The sequence below is a fragment of the Mizuhopecten yessoensis genome, unplaced genomic scaffold (genome assembly GCF_002113885.1).
Source record: "Mizuhopecten yessoensis strain PY_sf001 unplaced genomic scaffold, ASM211388v2 scaffold4495, whole genome shotgun sequence".
Lineage (NCBI taxonomy): Eukaryota > Metazoa > Mollusca > Bivalvia > Pectinida > Pectinidae > Mizuhopecten > Mizuhopecten yessoensis.
This window is the reverse complement of record NW_018405575.1, coordinates 94,086-118,749: the sequence shown is the minus strand read 5'-3', so window position 1 is coordinate 118,749 and position 24,664 is coordinate 94,086. Positions and strand designations below refer to the sequence as shown.

General features: G+C 37.7%; 2 protein-coding genes and 1 long non-coding RNA gene across 7 annotated transcripts in view; 1 reads left to right on the top strand and 2 right to left on the bottom strand.

Annotated features, from left to right (window-relative positions):
• The window catches only part of LOC110449108, a 6,322-nt gene extending 5,791 nt beyond the window's left edge, over nt 1-531 (top strand). For 3 of the 5 annotated variants that reach the window (XR_002462822.1, XR_002462823.1, XR_002462819.1), the window contains exons 2-3: nt 21-419; nt 490-531. This is a non-coding gene — a long non-coding RNA (uncharacterized LOC110449108). The remainder of the gene's footprint in view (nt 1-20; nt 420-489) is intronic. The other 2 variants (XR_002462821.1, XR_002462820.1) reach the window with 2 other exon arrangements.
• Nucleotides 532-631: 100 nt separating this feature from the next.
• On the bottom strand, nt 632-7,075 carry LOC110449107. The gene is made up of 2 exons (XM_021495737.1): nt 6,763-7,075; nt 632-2,919 (listed from the first exon to the last, which is right to left on the bottom strand). The coding sequence occupies exon 2, from the start codon at nt 2,895-2,897 to the stop codon at nt 651-653; it is 2,247 nt and encodes a 748-aa protein (XP_021351412.1). The 5' UTR covers nt 2,898-2,919; nt 6,763-7,075; the 3' UTR covers nt 632-650.
• A 5,691-nt stretch (nt 7,076-12,766) lies between these two features.
• On the bottom strand, nt 12,767-22,810 carry LOC110449106 (zinc finger protein 728-like). The gene is made up of 3 exons (XM_021495736.1): nt 22,724-22,810; nt 18,794-19,756; nt 12,767-17,834 (listed from the first exon to the last, which is right to left on the bottom strand). The coding sequence occupies exons 2-3, from the start codon at nt 19,593-19,595 to the stop codon at nt 15,070-15,072; spliced, it is 3,567 nt and encodes a 1,188-aa protein (XP_021351411.1). The 5' UTR covers nt 19,596-19,756; nt 22,724-22,810; the 3' UTR covers nt 12,767-15,069.
• Between the last annotated feature and the right edge of the window lie 1,854 nt (nt 22,811-24,664).

Sequence of the window (24,664 nt, the reverse complement as noted above, 5' to 3'; positions counted from 1 at the left end):
AAACGTTAGATCTTATACAGGTATTTCATAAGTTCCAGGTGTCAAACTAAGAACAGACAACGTTAGATCTCATACAGGTATTTCATAAGTTCCAGGTGTCAAACTTGGAACAGAAAACGTTAGATCTTATACAGGTATTTCATAAGTTCCAGGTGTCAAACTAAGAACAGACAACGTTAGATCTCATACAGGTATTTCATAAGTTCCAGGTGTCAAACTTGGAACAGAAAACGTTAGATCTTATACAGGTATTTCATAAGTTCCAGGTGTCAAACTAAGAACAGACAACGTTAGATCTTATACAGGTATTTCATAAGTTCTAGGTGTCAAACTTTGAACAGAAAACGTTAGATCTCATACAGGTGTTTAATCAGTTTCAGGTGTCAAACTTAGAACAGAAAACGTTAGATCTCATACAGGTATTTCATACAGGTATTTCATAAGTTCCAGGTGTCAAACTAAGAACATACAAGATTAGATCTCATACAGGTGTTTCATCAGTTCCAGGTGTCAAACTTAGAACAGAAAACGGTGGTCTTTGTCTTCTTTACTTAGCTGCTTGCGCGACTAAATTGTAGACAGATAGTTGTCGAAATTTCTTTTGGAATGAAAGTTTTTTGTTTCACTGGTTCTTCTCGTGATATCCTTGTCTATGAATCCGAGAGAAATCGTGACAAATACCGACACATCACTTTTATTTGTTCCCATATCCACATGACATAGCTGACGTGTGCCCAAGCGTTACTCTCCTCAGTGGAATTTGGATTATTTGGCATTTCACTAGCAGCATTACACACAGATGATGTAACACGTCGCCGAACTGAGGCGTTATTCTGCCGACGATTGACCACTGGGTTATTTGAGGCGCTACTCACGGAACCATTGACTACTGGAGTATCCGATGTGTTACTCCCCGGACCATTTACTACTGGGGTATCCGTTGTGTTACTCTCCAGTCCATTGACCATTGGGGTATCCGTTGTGTTACTCTCCGGACCATTGACCACTGGGGTATTCGTTGTGTTACTCTCAGGACCATTGACCACTGGGGTATTCGTTGTGTTACTCTCCGGACCATTGCCAGTTATTCCCTGTACAACTTCTTCGCTTGTGCTTTCAATATCTGCTTCATCATCAGATGTCGCTACATCATCAACACAGCTGTTCGCCTGATCCAATGTAGCACTGATAAAACACACCAGCTGGCGAAGAGGTGTAGCGAAATCAGACGGACATACCCTCAGTTCTTTTTCTATGTGATATTTTAGTTCCAAAAATCCATCTACGATGACAGAGGGGCTACCATAATGAAGTAGAAATGTGATGCGTTTGACAAAATCCTCACATGCGTCTATCCCCGATTCACACCTGCTGGAGATATTTTCACAATACGATGGATTAAGTGCTTCTGCGCATGGTGAATTTTGCATTTCAAGAAATTTGTGTCTGGTTGTTTTATAATCTTGGACTTGTTTTTGTAGTTTTCCTTCGTACACTTTTAATTTTCTACAACAGACCTGAGATCTGTCAGAGATTTTTATCGTCGGATGGTCCAGATGACCGTTGACGCGGCATGTTGTGCACAATGGAATATTGCACTTTGTGCAAAAAAGTCTGACATCGTTGGTCGGATGTGATTTGCAAGAATAGTTTCTATTTCTCATTATGACGTCATATAGGTGTCTGTCAACATCAGCCACAGGGAGCACATCGTGTTTGGAATCGGAATCATTTTTAAGACAACATCTTCTTGAGCATACTTCACAAATCCATTTCATACACGATAAACACAGAAGTTTAGTTTGTGTGCTGCTGACACAATTGAATATCTCACAAGAGTTATCTTCAGGAGGAACTCCTTCCTCTAGGCTTCCTTCACTCACAGAGAGATCGTCCACACCAGAGTCAGAAATAAGATGTTTCCGTTTATCACCGCGACAAGCATCAACCCAAGTCGCCGTCGTGTGGTTATTGTCAGCCGTCCTGCTGTTCAGTTCAGTCAACAGCGGTCCAAGTGAATGACATTGTCCCAGTTCCGTCTCTATCCTTTCTTCCAGGTTGCGATACGTGTCAATGATGACCACATCCGAGCCAAACTTCAACAGTTGGGTGATCAGCTGAATGATTTTGTCACAGTTATCGATGTCACGTGAACACATTGCCATTACTTTCTGACAATCACTGGCATTAAATAGTTCCACCTTGACAACGATTTGGAGTTCCTCGTACATTTCAAGATCATGTCTATGTTGCTGCTGTTTTTTCTGTAGTAATGCCGCCGTCTGTTCCAAGTTTTCACGGGTATCACGTGACTGTGTTACTATGTCTATCAGCGTATGGTGTAGGTGGCTGTTTGTTTGACACAGTTTACATAACAACATCCTACATTGTAGACAGTACCATTCTACTTCATGGGAGTGATGCATATAGCATTGTTTATGACGACTTCTCTTCACGATATCAAATAATCCGGGGTCGATGTCCGATCTTAAAAAAGCGTTGTGCGCAATATTGCCGTCATTGTCGACAATACACGTTTGCGACTTACAGGCATCACACAGCCACTGTCGACATGTCAAACACAGATATGGTGTCTTGTTTTGATTACAGCCAGACGTTTCACAGGATCGATTTGTGGTATGCTGTATAGCCAACAGTTGTCGAAGGGGTAACGTCGACTTTGGTAGATTGTTTGCGTCGCGGTCTTTAGGCCAATACAGTTGTCTACAAACTGGACACGGCGCACAGTTTTTACCATATGTCTTGAAGTGTGTGTTGATACATTCGAAACAGAACACATGTCCGCAGTGTAGCTGTCTGGGATCTGTGAAGCTTTCCCAACATATTACACACTTTAGAATTTCGTTCACTTGCGTCATTGGATCTGCAGTGGCCATCTTCTTTGAAGACGAATAATGTCTGCAAGTTAAAATATAATGAATTAATGTTTATCAATGTCTGCAGAAGCGAACCTGATCAAAGCACTCGATAAACACGAAATACTTGAAAATCGTATAACATGGAAGTGTAACACGGGCCAGGTAGAATCAACAAAGTAAAACTAAAACGCCAACAGCAGGAAGATTTCATCACGAGAGAAAAGTAGGGGTTTAGATCAACGTTGGGGGGAAATGACACCCCTAATGATCATATATACGAGAAGGGCGGAAAGCTCTCGATGTCGAAATGTCGACCCCACCTAACTGTCTTGCATCAAAAACAACATGTCTAATTGATCTACGGGAAAATACTTAGTTCCACTGTAGAGACACACACCATTTCAGAGTTGCAACGTTTTTCGCAGTGATCGTGCCACTTTTTTTGTATATTAATGAGGTTGACGTCAGCCGAGACATGTAGTGTTGGTGTTTTTTTCTTCTTCCGAAAGTCAATATATATCCCTAAAACATGTATAATTACTCTGAATACCTTAGCATAGGTACACATATAGCTGTAACAAACCAGCAGGTCCCTGTGAATAACATCAACCGCAGACAGATACCATAATACATCAACCGCAGACAAATTTCGTGAAGTAAAACTAAAAACTCAACCACGGAGAGATATTAACATTAGAATAATATTGCATGTGTATTTGGCTCAGCTGGTGATCTATCAGTCATGGAGATTGTGGTTGTAGCTCTTTTCCCTGTTTTGTGATACGGTTTACATGAAATATTCGTTTAAGGATAATGACGTTTTTTGAAGTAACTCTCGATTAAAACATGGCAAATAAAATTGAACGTCATTGGAGAAAATGTCAACGTGGTTCTGACCGTTGTAGTAAACTGAGATCAGTTATTCGGTTCCTACTTAGAAACGGTTAAGCAAACGACACTATTTTTGTATTTCTCTGTACCAGAACCTCTGTAGTTCACATTTTCCTTTGATATATGAACAGAACTCGATAAGAAATTTGACATTCCCCATTAAATTGAGCTTATGGTGGCCGTCGCAAATTGTGTTTATAAACTCAATGGACTACAAGAATGATACACTGTAACCCTATTATGTTTACTTGACATTGGCCTTGTAGAAGTTGAGAAAGTAAAGCAAATATCACTGCCAAATAAAAGGCATTTTAAAGTGATTAATAATAATGATATACAGCGTTTGATTCAGCGCCCTATCTAGCTAACATAAGCTACTCTAAAGCGCTTTACAGTACATAGATTTACAATTAATCCAATTAGCATAGACATTAATCAGTACAATTTTGAGGAATTCGCAGGAGCTGCCTTATCAGGCGCCAACTACTAGTCCTATGCCACCTGGCTAATATCTCCATATGTGTGTATGCCTGCGTGTGTGCTGGAGATGTGATGTGCGAGAGTAATAGATAGTAGAAAGGATGCTACGAAAACATATTTCTTTAAATCAGTCCGAGAAGTAAAACACGTAAAAACAATCAACAAGTGAGCACGGAGTATTGTATGGAGACCCTTGTAAACGTACAACAAGAATTAGACCAGGTATTCGGGGAGAGAAATCGTCTTATGCGTCGACAATCGCCATGTCAATCTAGGTGGAATCCAAGAAATGTCACGTCCTCATTGCAAGGATTGAGTCAATGGCAAATTAACGAAACAACAAGGCACACTTTTAAGCACAATACTAAACATTGACCGTTACATCACAAAGAAATAGTATATCTCCAAATAAGGTCAGAAGGACGACCATACAATATGTTTATATTTTTCATCGTTCTGCATCTTTGGAAACCTTGTTTCATAACTTTGTTGGTGAGAAGTAGACAATTATCACGGGGATCATGATGTTTGGATCACGTCCTTGAATACTCAATCAACTGAGACATGTAGGCTAGGAAACCCCAAAATAATAACTTGTCATGCTTATATAACAAATGGGTACAAAATTGGAATAATAATTGCAGATTGAACTGGAGAAGTAAAAAAAGAAATTGTGCTCCCTTTTCCCCTGTTTTGGCTCATCCCTCTGTACCGAAGGTAACCAAACTCTTCATTTAATCAGTAATTTATCTCCATCGTCTACGAATGCTCCATACCAAACTATAGATAGTGATACCCTTGAAAAAAGTGCAACACAAATAAGATCAGTAAGACATAAATTTAGACTTAAGACTTAAGGTTTTTTTCATGATCCCCAAGCTAAGTCTGTTTTTAAACTTAAGTCAAAAAGCTTTGGAGTGAAGTCCAGAATTAGACTTAAGTCCGTTTCATGATCCCGGGCCCTGGTGTTCTGGAAGGGTACGCGTCTAATGTTTTATCGACGTCATTCGATACTGTTCACTTTGAAATAGTAAGCCTCAGATAATCAGAAGAATACCTACCAAGCTAAATAGCTACTATTGGTGCTGTTGAATACAAGTGTTCCCCCCCCCCCCCCCCCCCTCAGATAAGGGAACAAAGAAAGCATTGGCCAAATGTGACACACAGTGATCCGTTTTTAATGAAAATATATGACAGAAAGAAATATATCAGCGTGGGGTGCATGTGAAGAAAGAAACTGCCTCTAAATACACCATCCTCATCATACGTATCTATCTAGTACAGTTGTGTTTGCCTACTCTAAATGCCCTCACTATATTTACTTGATGCCCTCACTCTATTTACTTCTGTCTTATATTTAAAAACGAATTAAATGCTCCCAGAAGACATAAACAGCGTAATGGATCATATATTGTATCAGAGACGTATAATACGTCTCTGATTGTATATGATATATATAGTTGTATTGTTTAAATATAAAACAATTGCTAGGAAATTTCCAACAGTGTATAATGTAAACTTTGAGAAATAAAATATGCATCAAAAGTAAAATTGTTTTGATTTTCAAATACTGGGGAACATATTATGAGGTGTATACAAACTCTGAACAGTCATAGATTACTGCTATAATATAACGGATGTATCATCGTGGTAAAAAAAAAATGTTTACATTCAAATTCTGCTACCACATTGATAAACCACAATGCCGCACAGAAACTGTTCTCAACCACTGTCTCTAAATGTCAATCACTAAACAGTTTTAAGTTCGAGTGCAAAATACATCTCAATGTAATCTATAAAGACAAGTGTAAAGAAAATTAAAAATCTGCACCCCCTTTCCCTCCTGAAATATCTATCTGCTGTAGTACCTGGAATATGACACATGTGTATCTAAATGAAGTTTTAGAATTTATCTTAATTACTATTCCTAATGCCCTAATCAACACTTTGGTATTAACTCACGCTACATTAGCGTATATTCTGTAATTTTTTACCCTTTGTCACCATGACATGTATGTATATTAGACGCATTATGCGTGTCTTAAATCTTCTAAAATGCAGCATGAGAATTTATGCATTGCATGGTATTTAGCCAACTTTTTTATTTTCCAATACACGTGTGACATATTTTATTGTAAGCCTGTGTGATATTACATACCAATATATCTGTGATATGTATTACGTAGTTTTGTTATTGGATACACGATGCAGGAGTGTGTTGTTGTTTTTTTGTTTTTTGTTTTAAAGATAATACAATGTTTTATTACCTGTGATATGTTACTTAATTTCTTATGTATGTATGTGTATGTCATATCCATGTTGTAAATATTGTACATTTTATGTCGACCACATCTGAGACGAGTCATTGACTCAATGTGTTATCGAATTTAAATAAAGTCTATTATTATTATTATTATTATTATTATTATAACACATTGATAAACAATTTAATTATAACCAGCGGACTTGAGCAAGTCTATTATATGTATGATTTTGTTAATATATTACTTACCAGCACTACAGGAGTCATAGCATTATATAACAAAAGTAATGCTTCACAGACAGTCTCATAAAGCCATGTTGGTGAAAAACCCCAAACATATGTTTCTCCGTTCATTTCCTGGTCAACACACAGAACATGTTGAAGTTTTAACCTCCCGAAGCAGTCAAATACACGTGAATCTAACGACCACCGTAGCCTCAACTCGTAAAATCGATTGTTATCTTTGAGCGGAGGTCAAACACACCTACTATATCTATGTATAATAATTATACTGACTGATTAGCTAAGAAACAAAACGATCTCCATCTTCTGGCCGGATGTGTCTTTTACTTAGTGAAGATTACGTAACACTGAAAGCGCAAGTTTCGTATCAAAAGTTAAGTTTGATAATATTTGTATTACTGATCGTTGACTGTATCGTTGGTCTGTTATGTCATGTTCATTGATTGATTCGTATATTAAACAGTTGTGAGGTTTCTTTTTAGATTTTAATTGAAAAGTGTTGTCACTTGGCTGATGTGTATATGCTAAAAATAGGATATCTAATATGCAGCCAGGGAACAACCAATCAGGAGCGAGGTCAGATGTCGACTGTTAGGGCATATATATATACGATCTGTACACTTGTTAGTTTTGTGACACAAACAGAATAACAGATGTCGTTTTATGTTCCATTATTAACTTAGAAAAATAAATAAATTAACAAAAACGGCTTTCATTCACAAACGTAAATATAGTATTTGATATGTGGGATTAGTAAGTAAGTCCAACAGTTAGACAAGATATGATATGGATATTCATAATTCGAATAAAGATATAATCATCATTAGTATCAACGTATTTTCTTTCGTGCTATTGGTATTAATGTAAAATGTGTATAGTGTGAAAGTAGTATGCATGTAGCACATACTGTATCAGTCGGAATATGGTATATTTTAGCCAATTTTAACACGTGATAGATTTGGGTTCTTTAGCTCGCTAATATGCCTTTCGCTAACACATAATCTACTTGGCTGTCCCTGTTTCATCCAATTCATAAAATTATATTTATTGTTTACGGATGGCATTTCTATTGTTACCATTCAAAACCTCATTATGAATGAGTAGTCAAATTTAGCTTCGATCGAATTGTATTAATGTATATGAAATAACATTGATTTAAAGTAAGCACCCCTCATCAGAACAATAAATCTCAAATACCATTCCCCATTAAAAGTAATAAATATAAAAAAACATATTTTGTAATAAGAAATTATTAGCATTACAAATGTTTACGCCAAGTGTCCAACGTTGTCAGCAAAGTCCATCCAAAGCAAAGCCTAAAGGCATCCATTTCCGGAGCACTTTCGCTGTATTGTTTATTGTTTATTTCTTTCTTTCTTTCTTTTGTTTATTTAGCCAATTAAAGCTCACGAGGATAGCCATCCAGCACCTGAGTACTTTCGCTGTTTTTTTTATTTATTTATTGCCTATTCATTTCTTTTTATTTTTATTCATTTTCTTTCTTTCAATATTTATTTTATTTGTTCTCTGTTCCCATATCTCATCCCATGTTATGCCATTGAATGTATTTGTAATCAGATTATATTGTTTGTTTGTTCTATTCTACTATTTGATGAATAACATTGAGGATTTAAGATGTGTTAAATCGCCTGGTTGTTCCGCGCTAAGAATTATACATTGTAACATTGTAAATTAATGTCACATCTAAGCGTACATGCTTTATCAGAAGGACTCGATAAAAAAAAAAAAGCAAGATGAAACACAACATGTAAATCACAAGAGTTCAGATCCCTGTACATCGTGTTACCCATTAAATGAAGGTATGTGGTACGTATGGGGCCAAGCGATCTATGACACGACTACAATGTAAACAGACTTTGAAACAGTGTTGAAAATGAGAAACTATTATTGTAAAGGTCGTGAAGACGATAGTAGGTGAAGAAGCTTGTGATGGTTGTCCACTTAATTTTTGTCGGCAATAAGCGATATGCTTGATCTTTTTCAGTAGTATAGTCTAGAGTGAGGTAACCATGGCATGGGTTATCTTTTTGGATTAATCAGTACCTAGCTGAAAGACTGGTTTTCAGATGATGGCGTTGCTTTTCTTATGCTGTTTATTGTTAGATAAACGTCCACATAACGACATTGCTCATAAGGGAGTCACGGGTCATTCACAGTTACGAAATCCGGTGGAAACATCATCACGATATTTGTATATAGGTGTTATCTCATTACAACAGACCTTACTGGCTACAACGTACACCTTAGCAAAATCACAAATAATTGCAAATCGAATTTCTTTTGGTTCTAGAAAACGTTTTAGATGTTTGATAATTTTTTTTTATTTAAAAACATATCTAAAGCGATATAAACTGTACACATTTATGTGTATTTTGACTTTAAGAAAACTTTTCTAGAAAACAGAGTAACAATATTTTTTTGATTTCGAGGGTCCACATCTGGATAATCAAAATTATAATTCCTGAAGTATGACAGCAGGATTATAAAATGTCAAAAAGACTGATTCTCACTTAAAAACCCTCAATAGTATCGAATAGGTGGCAACTATGACATCAAACAGGCTCGTCCATTATAAACTACAACACACGTATTATTTTTGATATTGCTAGTTTTATTTATGTCTTTCATTCTACTCCATAGTAATTTTTCTCGCAACATTAACAAAACAAAATACAATCAAAATTATATCATTAATATCAATAAAACTTGAATACATTCAAAAGAACTTTTGAAACGTCTACTAATACTTTTATTTCTGGCGTAAACAATCAAAGTGTATGTTGTCAGTACCCATCTAAAACTACGTTTTGGTTGTTTAATGATAATAAAGTAGCGTGTAGAAACGATTCCTAGTTACTACCATATAAAAGTACACAGCTTAAAGAGAATGATGTTTATAAAACTCTTAATAAGGATAACGATTTACACATTTTTGTTACAACAGATAACTTATTCTGAAACAAGAATAATTTTGGGTACATCGTGACCGAACTACTTCAAGGTACAAGGTCAAGGCCAACCTCCGGGACTGACAGTCCACCAGCTACGGTAGCCACCTGTTTACGTAAAACAATTAATTAGAATACGAAATAAAAAAGCTTATATCCAAACACTGCATATGTTGAATGTAGAAAGCCAAACAAAGTGAACTGAAATTAACCAATTATGGCTAATATTACTCGATGTGATTGTAGTTTATAATTGGAATCATCATTAACTTAACAATAATATAATTGAGGGATTGCACTTTAAAGAAGATAACTATTTGTGACTAGGAAAAGGACTCTTCGTTTTTAATTTAAATTAGTATTGATATCGAGAGTCAATTTATAATAGCATTACTACATTGTATCTCTATGTGTATTAGTGGCATCTATAATACTGATAATCATGTCAATTCATGTATTTATTTATAAATAATTTTGAGATATTCTAGACGTCAAAATTCGCGTCAATTGACTACTACACAGTTGCCTCTCTTGAAAGCAAGCTTGACTGTTTTTCCCAAATACCAATAATTTGTCTACATCAGATCAGATAACTAAATTTTACTCTTAACACTTAAAATCTTTCGTTTTTGCATTCATTATTGTTTTCATAAAAGTCCCTTTACCCGGTGCCAGAGTTGGATGATAGTATTGTTTATTATTCATAATTTAAACACCCAGGGTGGTCGGGTGGCGCAGTGGATAGCGCACTTGCCTTTAAGACCCCCGCGCGCAAACATCCGAGCCAACAAGAGTGATTAATATAAGCTGAAATAACTTGGATTATAATTAATGTAAAATAAATAAAGTTTATAATTACACTTGTAAATACCCTGCGCTAAGCCTAGTCTGGAAAGTTCTATATCGAGACCGCAATTACTTTTTACTATTTCTTAATAACAAACAGTTCTGCGAGACATTTATTTAAGAAAATTTTGTGTATACTAGTACCTATAATCAAGAGCAATACAAAGATATTTATATTTATAAGTGGACAAACAAAATGTCATTATATCAAACACCGCTTTATATTTTTTACCGATTCTGTTTACCTAAACTATGTCTTAGCAAGGTACAAAATATCCCAAGTAGTACACAAGTAGCTAGTAAAATGAGATCTGTAGGCCCTCGGAGAGTATAAGGAATCTATAGCATACAAAAGACATCCCACATCTAAGCTTCCTCCATACCCTAGCGGTTACACTCACCTTCGCCCTCTACACCCCTGGAATATGTCATAGAAAAATTGAAGGCACAAGGAGAGCTGTTTGGTTGGTCTCGGGTAAAACAAAACAAAACCCTGATTAATCGCTAAGCTGATACGTGTCTTTTGAAGATTTCAGAGGAGCGACACTTGACTGAAAAACCAGTCTATTTTACCGTTATGCGAACGACAGATTCTTCGTATCAAAACCAGTCTTCTCGTCTCATCCACAAAGGGGTGCACACTTCAATTTTGTTATGACATATGTCCAGTGGTGTAGCGAGCGAAAGTGAGCGTAGCCATAGAGTATGGAGGAAGGCATCTAAGTGACTTAACTTCAAATTGCTATTCGTCAGCAGATATAGTGACGTGTTAATATAAATATTTAATAAGAAGGGACTATAAGTCTACAATTTTATCAATAATGTCATACACCTTTGTTCTCGTATTCAGATTTCTTTTACAAGACAAACCCTTTTTCCAATAACGAGTCAAACTAATTCTAAAATTCCCTTTAACGTGTTTCATGCAATAGGAATTCATAATGATAATTCTAGTACAAAATTATAAAGCAATATTTTAAGTCTTGCAGTAATTCACGTGCACCAAGATAACCATTTTTGAATGACAGATATAATCATATAACATACACTTAAATCATGCCTTATAATATTCAACAGTCATTACTCTTACCTCAAGGTGCTGGGATCGACCCAAACAACTTTTTCCCGAACAAGTTTTACTATTGACTTACTGTATACCGGGAATTTTTCGCCCAGTCAAACTTTCACCCTTGGGCAGAATTTGCCCTTTGCATTTAATTACTATGCATTATGTTGTTTACTAATGATTACTGTAAAAATAAATTCGCCCGCCGAAAATTAAACTGAGGATAAAGCTTCCCAGCATACAGTAGAGCATATACAGTATGACAGAACTTTTTTTTGTTACATTTAACTAAAATTATATTTGAAAATTGACATGTCTTACAGAATATGCTACTACCCTGGACTGTTCGTCGACTAAAAGATTAACTCTTCAGAAATCTATCCTCCAGTGAAATCACTGTTTATTTAATTTACAAACTATATATAAATTTTGTGGTAACATATGTACAAGTTCTGGTTGTTTGATGTAAATAAGTTGTTTTTATGTAACTGAGGTCTTTCAGATAAAGAAACGTTTATTGTATATACCCAAGCTCTTACCGATGGAGCTAACTGGTCGCTGGCGATCGACCCAGTCCAGTTCCTCTTTCATCATGATGTAACTGTGTGTGTGTTTCCAATCTGTGACTCAGAAACTAGGTCCCAATGGTTGTGGCCAGACCCCAGGATCAATTCTAATATCATGACTGCATTTGTCTCTTTTTGCCCAGCATTTGTATATATAGTTTTGGGGTGGGGATCTCAACCGTTTCAAAGTTATGATCCAGGGGTTAAGTCTGCAAGGGTGGGGCAAACCCTGGGGTCAATTCTAATATCATGACTGCATTTGTTTCTTTGTCAGCCCAACCATTTGTACAATTTTGAATCTCCACAACCTAGGGATGCTTCCAGTCTAATATGGTTGATATCCATCACTTAGTTCCAGAGAAGAAGTCGCTTAAAGCAGTTTAGCCAAATTGCCCCCTTTATGCCCCGCCCCTCAGCCCCCTGGGGGGTCAGCCCCACCATTTGTACAATTTTGTATCCCCACCACCTAGGGATGCTTCCAGTTAAATAAAGTTAAATTCCAATCAGTGGTTAAGAAGAAGTCGTTTAAAGAAATTGTTGACGGACGGACGACGGACGACGGATGACGGATGACGGACGCCACGGTATGGCATAAGCTCACCTTGGTCCTTTGGACCAGGTGAGCTAATGAAGTAAGGGACTCATCAAGCTTAAAGCTTTGCCCCTTACGTCAAACAATGCCCCTTTGTCTGATACACCAAATGAAACCATTTTTGTCTGATACATTAAATGACGTTCGTTTGTCCGATACATCAAATGATGCCCCTTTGTCTGAAACATCAAACGTTTCCTTTGTGTAATAGTCAAACGTTTCCTTTGTGTGATAGTCAAACGTTTCCTTTGTGTGATAGTCAAACGTTTCCTTTGTCTGATACGTCAAACGTTTCCTTTGTCTGATACGTCAAACGTTTCCTTTGTCTGATACGTCAAACGGAGCCCCTTTGTCTGATAGGTCAAATTATACCCCTTTGTCTTATATATCAACTGATGCCCATTTGTTTGAAATGTCAAATGATGTCCCTCTGTATGATACATCAAACAATACCCCTTTGTCTCATACATCAACTGTTGCCCCTTTGTCTGATACACCAAATGATGCCTCTTTGTCTGATACATCATATGATAACCCTTTGACTGACATGTCAAATTATACCTCTTTGTCTGATATATCAAACGATGCCCCTTTGTCTGTTACATCAACTGATGCCACCTTGATCCGGACATCATATGATACAACTATACCAACAACATATGATGCAACATATTACCTGACATCAAATGAATATATCCCCATCACATATTTCTCTTTCAGAATAATATTCACTATTCACTATCACACTTTATATATTAGGGTTGTCAAACAAGACAAAATTTAGAAATTGGTTACTCAAAATATCTTCAAACAGAGTAATCTGCTAATCGGTCTACATGATGATTAAACAATTACCGACAAAAAATACATGTATAGCTTATTTGACCAAATACTATGTTCCATATGTACTTGATACAGATCAGCAGGTTAGCTTACTCAAGTTCATATAGTTCATATAGTGATGACACCGATTGAAAGCTGTGAGCTTCTTGTGGCGCGTTTGAAAATATATTAAAATATTAAAATTAACAATGAAGTAATAATAATAATTCATAATTTGAGGTTCCTATATACCTCTTTATCACAACCTAGTTTGCAGGTAGTCTCAAAGCCGTTGTTATAGACCCTTTGCAACCAGCCAATTTCTTTCTGAACTCCCTAGGGAACGTACAGTCGGTGCTGCCATTTTGGAGCTAACAGCTAGCATTCTACAATTTTAGCACTGCCCAGCCACGTACTCATTTACAGCTGACTGAACTAGAACAAGCGGAGTAAAAGATACAAAACAGTGCTGTGACATGACTCGAACCCTCAACCCTTGGGTCATGAGCCCGGCGTCCTACCACTGGACTACTGTGCCTCCTATCAGTTTAAATATGTTTCAACTTTAGTCAGAATAATGCAGAACATGATACAAAATATTGTTACTCACTCAAACTCACACACAGTAGCATTTTGGTGGAGAAACATAAATTGGTTGACAATTCAATTATGGATTCACTGACTCAAATATTTGTTAAAATATGACATTGTGTATCACACGTTTCACAGATAAAGTCAGTTCTACATCTCAAAAATTACGACTTTGCCTTCTGGCCCCTGGCCCTCTTTAAAATGTTGCCCAGGCTTTAGATTGCACTGGCAGCATGTAGTTTATTTATTTCCAATTCAACAGACCCAAGGGTCCACTTACAGAATGGATAACAACATTACAACACAAGTATAAAATATTTGCCAGTTACTGTCAAATGAAAAAATAACATTAACATCATGGGGTGTGGGGTCTCAAAGTCCGAGAATACACTTAAGTGGTATGGACTGTACCTTGAAGAAGAAGAATTGTTTATCTAGTCCTACTTAGTGTCAAACTATTCATTAGTGAAAAGTTGGTAGGTTTATAACCCAGGTAAAGGGTAGGGGCTACCTATGGAGTAATTTAAGGTCAAGTTATTCCGTTATTGAATTCTGTAACCAGTTTGTGGTCTTCCAACCAAGTAACCAATTACCAAGCTAACAGTTGACAACCCTAATATATATATATATGTATGTTAAATGACACTCTGTTCTACACAGCTATCTGGATAAGGCCTACATGTACATACAACTGTAACAGTGTAAACATCTAAATTTGGTTTATAAAACTGTCTGAATGCTGCCATAATACAGTACCGTTTTGTCATAATGCTTATATTAAATATACACGTATATGGTTTAAAGTTCTGATTTAATACTGATAATTTCATATTCAGAATTAGGCAAATCTTTCTATAAGTCTTAATCTTCTGATGGAGTGTTCTCCCCTGATTTAGCATCCTTTGACAAAGTGTCTTCCTCTTCCTCAGATTCTAGAGAATCTTTTTTGTCTTCAGGTTCTTGTGATAGAGTTATTTTCCCTGTTTTACTTTTAAGTGAAGTATCCTTTTCAAGAAATATCAACTGTAAATCCCCCTGATGAACACTTTCCTTGTCAGACTTCTCAGCGGATTCCAGCTGTTCCTTGGTATGCGTAGATCTGTGTCGCCGTAACGTCCCTCTGACCGTAAACCCCTTCCCACACACCTTACAGACATAAGGCTTCTCTCCTGTGTGTGTCCGGACGTGAGCCTGCAGAGTTCCAGTCTGAGTGAAACCTTTCCCACACACCTCACACTTACAGGGTCTTTCTCCAGTGTGTATCCTTCTGTGTTTTTTCAGACTGCCGGATCCTATGAATCCCTTACCACAGATGTCACAGGTATATGGCTTCACACCGGAGTGGATCCGCATATGAGTTCTCAGATGGCCAGCCTCAGTGAACCCTTTCTCACAGATCTTACACTCGTATGGCTTCTCCCCTGTGTGTATTCGAGAGTGGATCTGTAATGTGCCTGCTTGGTTGAATCCCTTACCACAAATTTCACACTTGTATGGTTTTTCACCCGTGTGAGTCCTTTCATGCCGTCGCAAGTCCCAAACTTTGCTGAATGCATGTTCACAGAACTCACACTTGTGGGGTTTTTCCCCTGTGTGTATGACCATGTGTCGCTGTACGGTACCTGCCTGATTGAACCCTTTGCCACACACGTCACACTTGTAGGGTTTCTCACCAGTGTGGGTGCGGAGATGTACCTGTAAAGTACAAGCTTCTCTAAACCCCTTACCACATATTTCACATTTGTGCGGTTTCTTTCCTGTATGTAACTTTAGATGGGCAGTAAACGTAACCTGATCACTCAAACCCCTTCCACACACATTACACTTAAATGATTTCTGACCGGTGTGTGTGGTCATGTGACGGACCAAGTCTGCTGACTTAATAAACCCTTTGTCGCAGACATTGCACTTGTATGGTTTTTCCCCAGTGTGTATCCACTGATGTCTGCCGAGAGTTCCTGCCTGACTGAACTTTTTACCACAAATGTCACAAGTGTAGGGTTTCTCGCCGGTGTGAGTTCTAATGTGTCGTTCCACATCTCCAGATTTAGCAAACGTTTTCTCACAGATGTCACATTTGTACGGTTTTTCGCCCGTATGTATGCGTCCGTGACGTTTTAGCGTCCCAGCTTGACTGAAATCCTTGCCACAGAGTTCACATTTATAAGGTTTCTCACCTGTGTGTGTCCGTGTATGTATCTGAAGATCTCCTGAGAATATAAACCCCTTTCCACACATATCACATTTGAATGGTTTGTCCTCTGCATGGGTTCTCTGATGCGATTTAAGACTGTCAATTTTTCCGAAACTTTTCCCACATGCATCACATTTGTAAGGCCTCTTCTTACTGGGGTTGTGTGTGGTCAGATGTCTCTCCAGATGATCCACCTTGCTGAAACATTTCTGACACACATCACATATGTATGGTTTAATGTCAAGATGTATTTTCAGATGACACTGTAGATACCTAGCCTTGTTAAACCCCTTACCACAGGTCTCACAGTTATATGCCTTCTTCCCCTCGTGCACCTTTACATGTCGCTGTAGATCCTCTTGGTCGCTGTATGCCTTCTCACACACATCACATTTGAACAATTTCTCAGCAGCGTGTGTGCGCATGTGTCGTGGGAGGTTTCCCGCCACATTGAAACCTTTGCCACAGACTTCACACTTGAACGGTTTCTCGCCAGTGTGGATCATGAAGTGTCGCTGAAGGTGTCCAGCACGAATAAATCCTTTACCACAGACCTCACAGCTGTACGGTGTCTCCCCCGTGTGGAGCTTCTCGTGCAGCTGCTGGCTCCTCAGCTCTGTAAATCCTTTATCACAAATCCCACACCTGAAATGTTTGACCCCAGAATTAGTGTGCGTCTTTAGATGTCGCCACAGCTTCGCCGACTCCAGGAACCCTTTACTACACACGCCACAGCTGTAAGGCCTCTCCCCTGTGTGTGTACGGAGGTGACGCTTCAGCTGTTTTTTTGTATGGAAAGACTTGCCACATTCGTTACAGCCATGTTGTCGGTCCTCCATAGCAGACAAGACACTCGCTTGAGAATCCTCCGCAGGCTTGAGGCTGTTCTCGTATCTATCAACCACTGTCATAGGTGTCTGTCCCAATACATGTTCATCAGCCGAACCACATCCATTATTGTAAATATCTGGTAGAGGCTGGGGTTTTCCTATTAGTGACAACGGTGAAACAGCTGGAGGTTCTCCCATCAGCGACGACAATGTTACAGCCGAAGGTCCCCCCATCAGTGACGATGGTGTTACCGACGTAGGACTTCCTATCAGTGATGACGGTGTTACTGACGAAGGTCCTCCAATCAGCGATGACAGTGTTACATCTGAAGGTCCCTCCATCAGCGATGAAGATGTTACAGCCGCAGTTCCCCCTATCAGTGATGGTGGAGTTACGGTCGAAGACCCTCCTATCAGTGACGGCGGAATTACGGTCGAAGGCTCTCCTATCAGTGACGGCGGAGCTACGGTCGAAGGCCCTCCTATCAGTGACGGCGGAGTTACGGTCGAAGGCCCTCCTTTCAGTGACGGCGGAGCTACGGTCGAAGGCCCTCCTATCAGCAATGATGGGGATACAATTCCAGAGTCCTGCTGTTGTACATCTAAAATATAACCACAAGCTATTAATAGACTAAACTAGATATGTTTTATATGGCTACAAATAATGAATTATCTAATTTCTAAAACAGTAGTACAGGTCAGGTCAACAAGTAATCTATGTCAATTCAAGAGCTTTTCCATTATTTTAGGGGATCCTTTAATATCGATGTGGTCCTATTAATATTCTATGCTTATAGGGAAGATATTTTTGGAATATTTGGCACTTTGTGCCAGGTAAGCTAGAAATGTATTGAGCCGTTTACAAGCCATGGCGAAAACAAGTGTGATCTTTAACCTCTATCTAGCTTTAACTTTGACCTCTGCATGACAAACCTTCCCTTTCTGATTGTGCCACCAATAAAATTGAAAAAAACTAGCTCTGTCAAAGTTATGGCTCAAACAAGAATATAGAATTATGGGATGGACTGACAAAGTGCAATCCTCCTGATCTTGAAGCAAGTTGAAGGTACCTGCAAAATGAGGTGCCATCTATTGCTGCAACAATATGCATACCTCACAATAAGATAAGTATCAAGATACAAATATTTGCTTAAAAGGTCAACTTCATAGTGATTGAGTGCAGGATTTTATAGCTGTTTGTCATAGACTTCAATAGTAAATACTATCGTAATATATTTTTGTATAATTTCTAGTACATTTGGGAATGACTGCACAGTGGACCACATCTTTACTGAAGGTTTAAAAAATTATAAGTACATGTTTTAGCATTTGATAAAAATTAATTGATAATTTGAGTACTGTTAGTGTATAGTGATAAAGGCAAACAAAACAAATTGATATGATATACAAGAAGATATCCGGATACGATATATCGTTGCAGCCCTAGTGCCACCTATGGCTGGGATATTTTAAAATTAATTATCCCTTATACTTTAATTGAAAGATTATAACCAATCTGTGTTTATTACAGTAGCAGTTTATCGTTCTTTTTAAATGTTACCTCTGAACACCATATACATGTCTGTAGTCTTGGCCTCTTCATCTGTTCCAGAGACGTCGTCAGATTCTGATGTATTCTCGTTTGTTGTTTCATCTTCTGTCTCATTACTTTTCTCATTTACATGCACCGTCTCGTCCTCCTTGTCCTCTACTCTTGGATCCTGTTTTCTCTCCTTTAACTTTCCATCGACAACTTCCCTTTCATCATCAGCCTTCCCGTTCTGCTCCTTTACAATCTTGGAGTCATTTACCGTCTCATCTTTATCTCTAGCTAATATATCATCCTCTGATCCCTCGTCAGATTCGTCCTCTAAGTAATCCGAGGTATCTGACTGGCCATGGAAGTGAGACAGACTTCCAGTCTCACTTTGACTCTCACTGCCTGATTGACAGTCAGATTTGGGTCTACCTTCGAACGTCGAGTAATGCTTTGAGTAAATTGCAGCATCTTCACTCATCAAAACATCAATGTTATTACCTATTTTATTGTATGTTGTTGATTCTTCTAACAAACTGAATTGATCATCAATCTGATTTTTGTCTGAGCCAATGTTGAAATTGAACGGTCCAGCAGATTGAGAGTTAATGTCAAATTCTGAATGTTTTTCCAATTCTAATTCCAGCTGGTCTTCATCTGCTAGTGAACTAACACTGTCAGGATCAGAATCATTCTCGCCTTCCACAACATCACTGACACAGCTTTGGTCAGACTCTCCAGATTCAGGTGTCTGATCGCCACGGTTTGACATGTCGTCCACCGGGTGTGCTGTTCTTTTTCTTTCAGTTTGTGAATAATCTGTCATTATAACAACTTTCTGAGATCCAGGTCCACCATATCAGCTGTGTCCTTAGAGCTCTAGTCATTATTCTTTAATTTGCTGAACTGTGTTATACAGGGTTTTGATGGCGTCACAGTCCACTAAATCTCACAACCACAGTACATCCGGTGATGATGGCCCGTCACCTACCAAAAAAAAACAATAAAGATTATAAACTTTAAACTAAATTATTTGACAACAATTATGAACAACTTTTTTCCAATTTATACTAATCACCCTTGTTGGCAAACATGGTAATGCAGGAGGAAACCAAAGCACCCAAAAACATACATAGTTGGGCATGTGAGCCCATATCCTTTCGTGTTTGATTATGGAATCGAACACCAGCTATTTTGGTGAAAGGCTAGTGTGCTATCGACTGTGCCTCTTGACCAACCCAAAACATAAACATTATACAACTATATAATTCCAATAAATGATACCAGTGAGAGTGTTTATTTAATGAAAATCTATAATGGTTTATTTACATCCATGATACTCCAGGGGTTACACTCATTCACGCTGTCTGCACCTCAGGAACATGTCATGATAAAACTGAAGACACACAGCTACTATTCGATTGGTCTCATGATAAAAAGAGAACTGAATAACCACTAAGGTGATCCCTGTCCTTTGATGATTATAGAGCGACACCCGATTTCAAAGCTGGTCAATTTTACCATTTTGCTGCTGCAGGATTATTTTCATGTAAAGGAAATTAATCTATCTGGTTCTTGTGTCATCCACAAGGTGGCGCACACTGAGCCTTCAATTTTGTCATGACATATTCCAGGGGTTGCAGAGGACATAAGCGAGTGATGATGTTGTTGACTGCAGCTAGTAAACTGCATCAAGCACTGGATTAAATTCTTAGTTTGTTTTCCTAATTTTTCTACAATTCGTATAAACATGTTACTGAATTGCATCTCACCATGACTCTCATTAAAAGTATTTGTAGCTTAAAATGAAAATGCCAATAGCAATATAGCAATTATAATATTTGTTTGCCTATGAAAAACAAGCAGTGGGTATTAATGAATCAATGTATGTCCCCATACCGGCGCCCCCAACAGACTAAACAACATTAATGCTAGAACCCTAAAGAACCTCTGTACATACAACCAGCATCCTAACACTATTAAGTGAACGGTGAACCATTACAAAAGTTTAACCCAAACTTTAACCTGCAGATTTTGGGCAAGATAATTTTAAAAGTCAAAACATTTGAAAAATTCAAAAAAAAACAAAAAATATTTTTCTACAGTCACTAAACAACATTGATACTAGATGCCTAAAGAACCTCTATGAAAATAATCAGCATCCTAACCTTGTTATTAAGCGAATGGTAAGCCATTACAAAACTTTAACAAAGGAAACGGATGGACAATTGATGGACGGACGGACGGATGAACATAGACAAAGCCTATAGCCCCCCCCCCCCCCCCCCCCTCTGGTTTCACCAGTAGGGGACTAATACACATTTGCAAGCTATATGGATCTTCTTTATGGATTCTTACAAAGTTTTGCAAAAGTCCTGTCCCAATGGAAAAGCAAAACATTAGGAGAAAATTGAAAAATTACTTCAGAAACATTCAATATCTATACTTTACCCTGCATAATACAAGAGCATTGTTGTGCAAGTTATAAATAGTTATAAACAGAATTCTCACCATCTGAACATTCAACTGTCGCCTTCATAATCACATTCATTTTAAATGAAAGTGAAATTTAAATGAAAGTGAAACACAGCAAAAAACTTCTTTCAAACTGTTTATGCCAGACTATCAAGTTGCGAGTAAAGTCAAGCATAAATCATGTATTCTGACCTTCTATATATGTCCTATGGCAAGCTTTTTACATTTTGAGGGTCAAAAGCCATTGAAGGGGGTCATATTTAAGGAATGATTTTTATTTTTTCAACATTTATGAGGTCATAACAACAATGGGTTTATGGACATATTGAATGAATCGCGTTAGCGATTCATGTAAAATATGTCCAAAAACCCATTGTTGTTATGACCTCATAAATGTTGAAAAAATAAATATCATTCCTTATATTTACATTGACGAATCCTTTCAGTGGATCGATATAACAACGAATAAAACAAATAAACAGGGTTTGTTCCTGCTTATACACGGGTGCAACGCAGTGGCGAGAACAGTGTTTTTTCGCGGGGAAATGTGACACTATCGTGAGAGATCTTAGCAACCGTCAACAACAATAACACAACAAAATGTAGTTCCATATTCAATGTTTATTTGTAGCACAGGACACGTGAATACGTGGATATTTCACAAAGCACAGTTCAATAATATTTTAAGATGTAAGAATTAAGCATCTAGGTCGGTCGTTCCGAGTGAGTAGTTTTTGTAGTGTATTACTACGCAGTGTGATCAGGTTACTATCAGTTCCCACGTGCTGAGATTCTATGAACACCTGTGTTATGCATTTATGAATGTAATTTTTGTCAATCGGTCTAAGCATACAGAATGTAAATATATATATATATTAAAGAAGATGTTAGAACAGTTTTGACAAAAGAATCAGCATATAAGTTCATGTGTGCTGTGACCCATACCAGTATTAGATGTGTGTATTTCAGACATTGGTAAGGAACTCCTGTTGTTTACTCATCAACCAGTCTTAGAGAGCAACTATATTTTTTACTGTAGTCGAAATAGACTTGGTTGAAAGTCGCCGATCAGGTAGCTAATTGGTAGAGCGCCCGTCTAGAGTTCGTAGTGTCTCGGGTTTCGAATCCTGGTCTGGCTGTTCAATATCTCTTTCTCCTGTTACATTACCATAATAGTAAAAAAAACATAGTGGCTTGACAACATGAAAAAGAAAGGAAGTTGCCTGGTGAGGCGAATCATAAAGTCTTGAGCAATGATGAGTTAATTGTAACATAACCTTTTAAGATAAAAGTTAAATTTGTATGTTGGTGCGATTTGTGTGTATTCGTCAAAACTGGTGACACAACCATCAGGAGCCAACACTTTGAAGTATGCAACTCGGGCGGGGATATTTACGTAGATAAACAAAATCACATCATAAAACACCGCTGACTTGAAGGAGCACACGGGATAGAGCACGAGCATTCCTTCATACTTACCGGTATACAGTTTAGTTGAAACCAGTGCATTGTTCGGGCTCACGATCCTCTTTTTGACGCCATCTTGGTTAAATTAGGGTACTAAATGCGGCGCCAGACAAATTCAATCAACAGATAGCCACAAGCGGTCTAATTTGTGATAACCATTAATCAACAAATAGCGACAACAAACGTTGTGAATTAATTAAAAGCAGCACATGTCTCGCTCGAAACGACATGGTTACGATGATTATTTTTGAGATCAGAAAATATAACTAACTGAATAAGGATAACAAGCTAAAACAAAATGTCTGTCTCGAACTGAACAATCGTATAATAGTCTCTGTTTAACGCCGGTCACAGTACCCAAATCGGGACACTTTTTATTGAAATATTCACGTATTTTATACCATAGTACCGATCCAGACTGGCTAATTAAATTCCACCCTGACAAATGCAACATACTCAACATTGCACCGAAACGCAACAAAATACACCATGACTACAAACTCCACAACCACACATACTTAAATGTTACCAGGCTTAACATTACAAAATAACCTATGATGGGACAAACATAATATGAAAAGGCAAAGCCTTAAAAGAGCGAAGGTTTTGTTGATCTCTGGTATTTACTGATTTAGAATGAGATAATATTGCTTTCAGAATGAGGCAAGATAAAATTTATTTAAAGTCGGCTAGTCGAGGGATAACAATTATGAATAAAACATAAACTCTAATGACAGGGGCGGGTCCAGGTGAGGGCGTATTAATGGGCGTACGCCCCCCACCCCCTTTTCAAAAATAAAAATAAAAATATCGTAATCTGCTAATATTGAATATGGCTACTTCATAATTTGATGCTAAATTGTTGAAATCCAGGAGCTTCTGAGCTTCCCCATGGACCCTCTACCAGGGCAACCGTAGTTACGCCTCCCGTTCATAAAATCCTGGCCTAGGACTATTGAAATGTTAAGTAACTCCTTATACCCTAGAATTCGGAATTTCTTGTTATTGGTCTGCTGTTCAGATCCATCCATTCATTTTAATATACCATAGACAATTAATGGAGAGAATTCGGCATAAAAAAATGTCAAACCCTGACACTTTAACTATAAAATATACATGCTCCAAGTCAGGAACCGTTACATTAGTGCATTTCACAATTATTTTATGTTTTTTAGCCAAAAAAAGGTCCAATTTTTTTTCGACTCGTTCCGCTCGCACAAAGATTTGATTCTTCGCCCACTCTTTCAAATATCCTAGAAACAATTTAGCATCAAATTATGAAGTAGCCATATTCAATACAATATTAGCAGATAACGATATTTTATGTTAGGACTATAACCGGACTTTCAAAAATGTTAATTATTTCGTTCATACCCTCAACAAATGGAAATCAAAAGCTGATGAAATTTTAGACGATGAAAAATAAATGTACACGTTGACCTGTTGGTTTGATGCGGTTTTTCTTTGAAAATATCTCCCGGTAGAATATTAACAGAACCTAGATGATGACAAAAAGGATTTTCAGAAAACATCCGCGTTTTTACTTTTAGTGCCTGTGGCAAAAACTGAAATTAAAAAGTCATGAAGCACCGACAAAGACATATTTTCCGGTTATTTTTCATCCTTCCGGAAATAACCGATGGAGTGTGGCGTGATTGTGACGTATCTTATGATAATCTGTGAACAAGGTTTCAAGCCTGCTAGTATCAAAATTTATGTGATATGTGATATACACAGAATGTGTATTAGTTTCTATCTAAATAAACAAGTAATAAAACATGGGTATTGTTTTCACTTTATCAAGATTAAACACAATTGTCTTTGGTTCAAGGATACACTTCCGGTTTCCCCACTTGACGTCTACTTCCGGACGAAAAATAAATAAAGGCAAGGTGTAGAAAGGGGAAGCAACTCTGTTTACGCACGCATGTGTTACCATTAAAGAGCTGCGCC

Excerpts from the sequence above, each read along its gene's own strand:
- LOC110449106 (XM_021495736.1), bottom strand. The coding sequence starts at position 19,595 with ATGACAGATTATTCACAAACTGAAAGAAAAAGAACAGCACACCCGGTG. Across the intron at positions 17,835-18,793 it reads CATGTATATGGTGTTCAGAG|ATGTACAACAGCAGGACTCT; the intron begins GTAACATTTAAA and ends GTTATATTTTAG.
- LOC110449107 (XM_021495737.1), bottom strand. The coding sequence starts at position 2,897 with ATGGCCACTGCAGATCCAATGACGCAAGTGAACGAAATTCTAAAGTGT.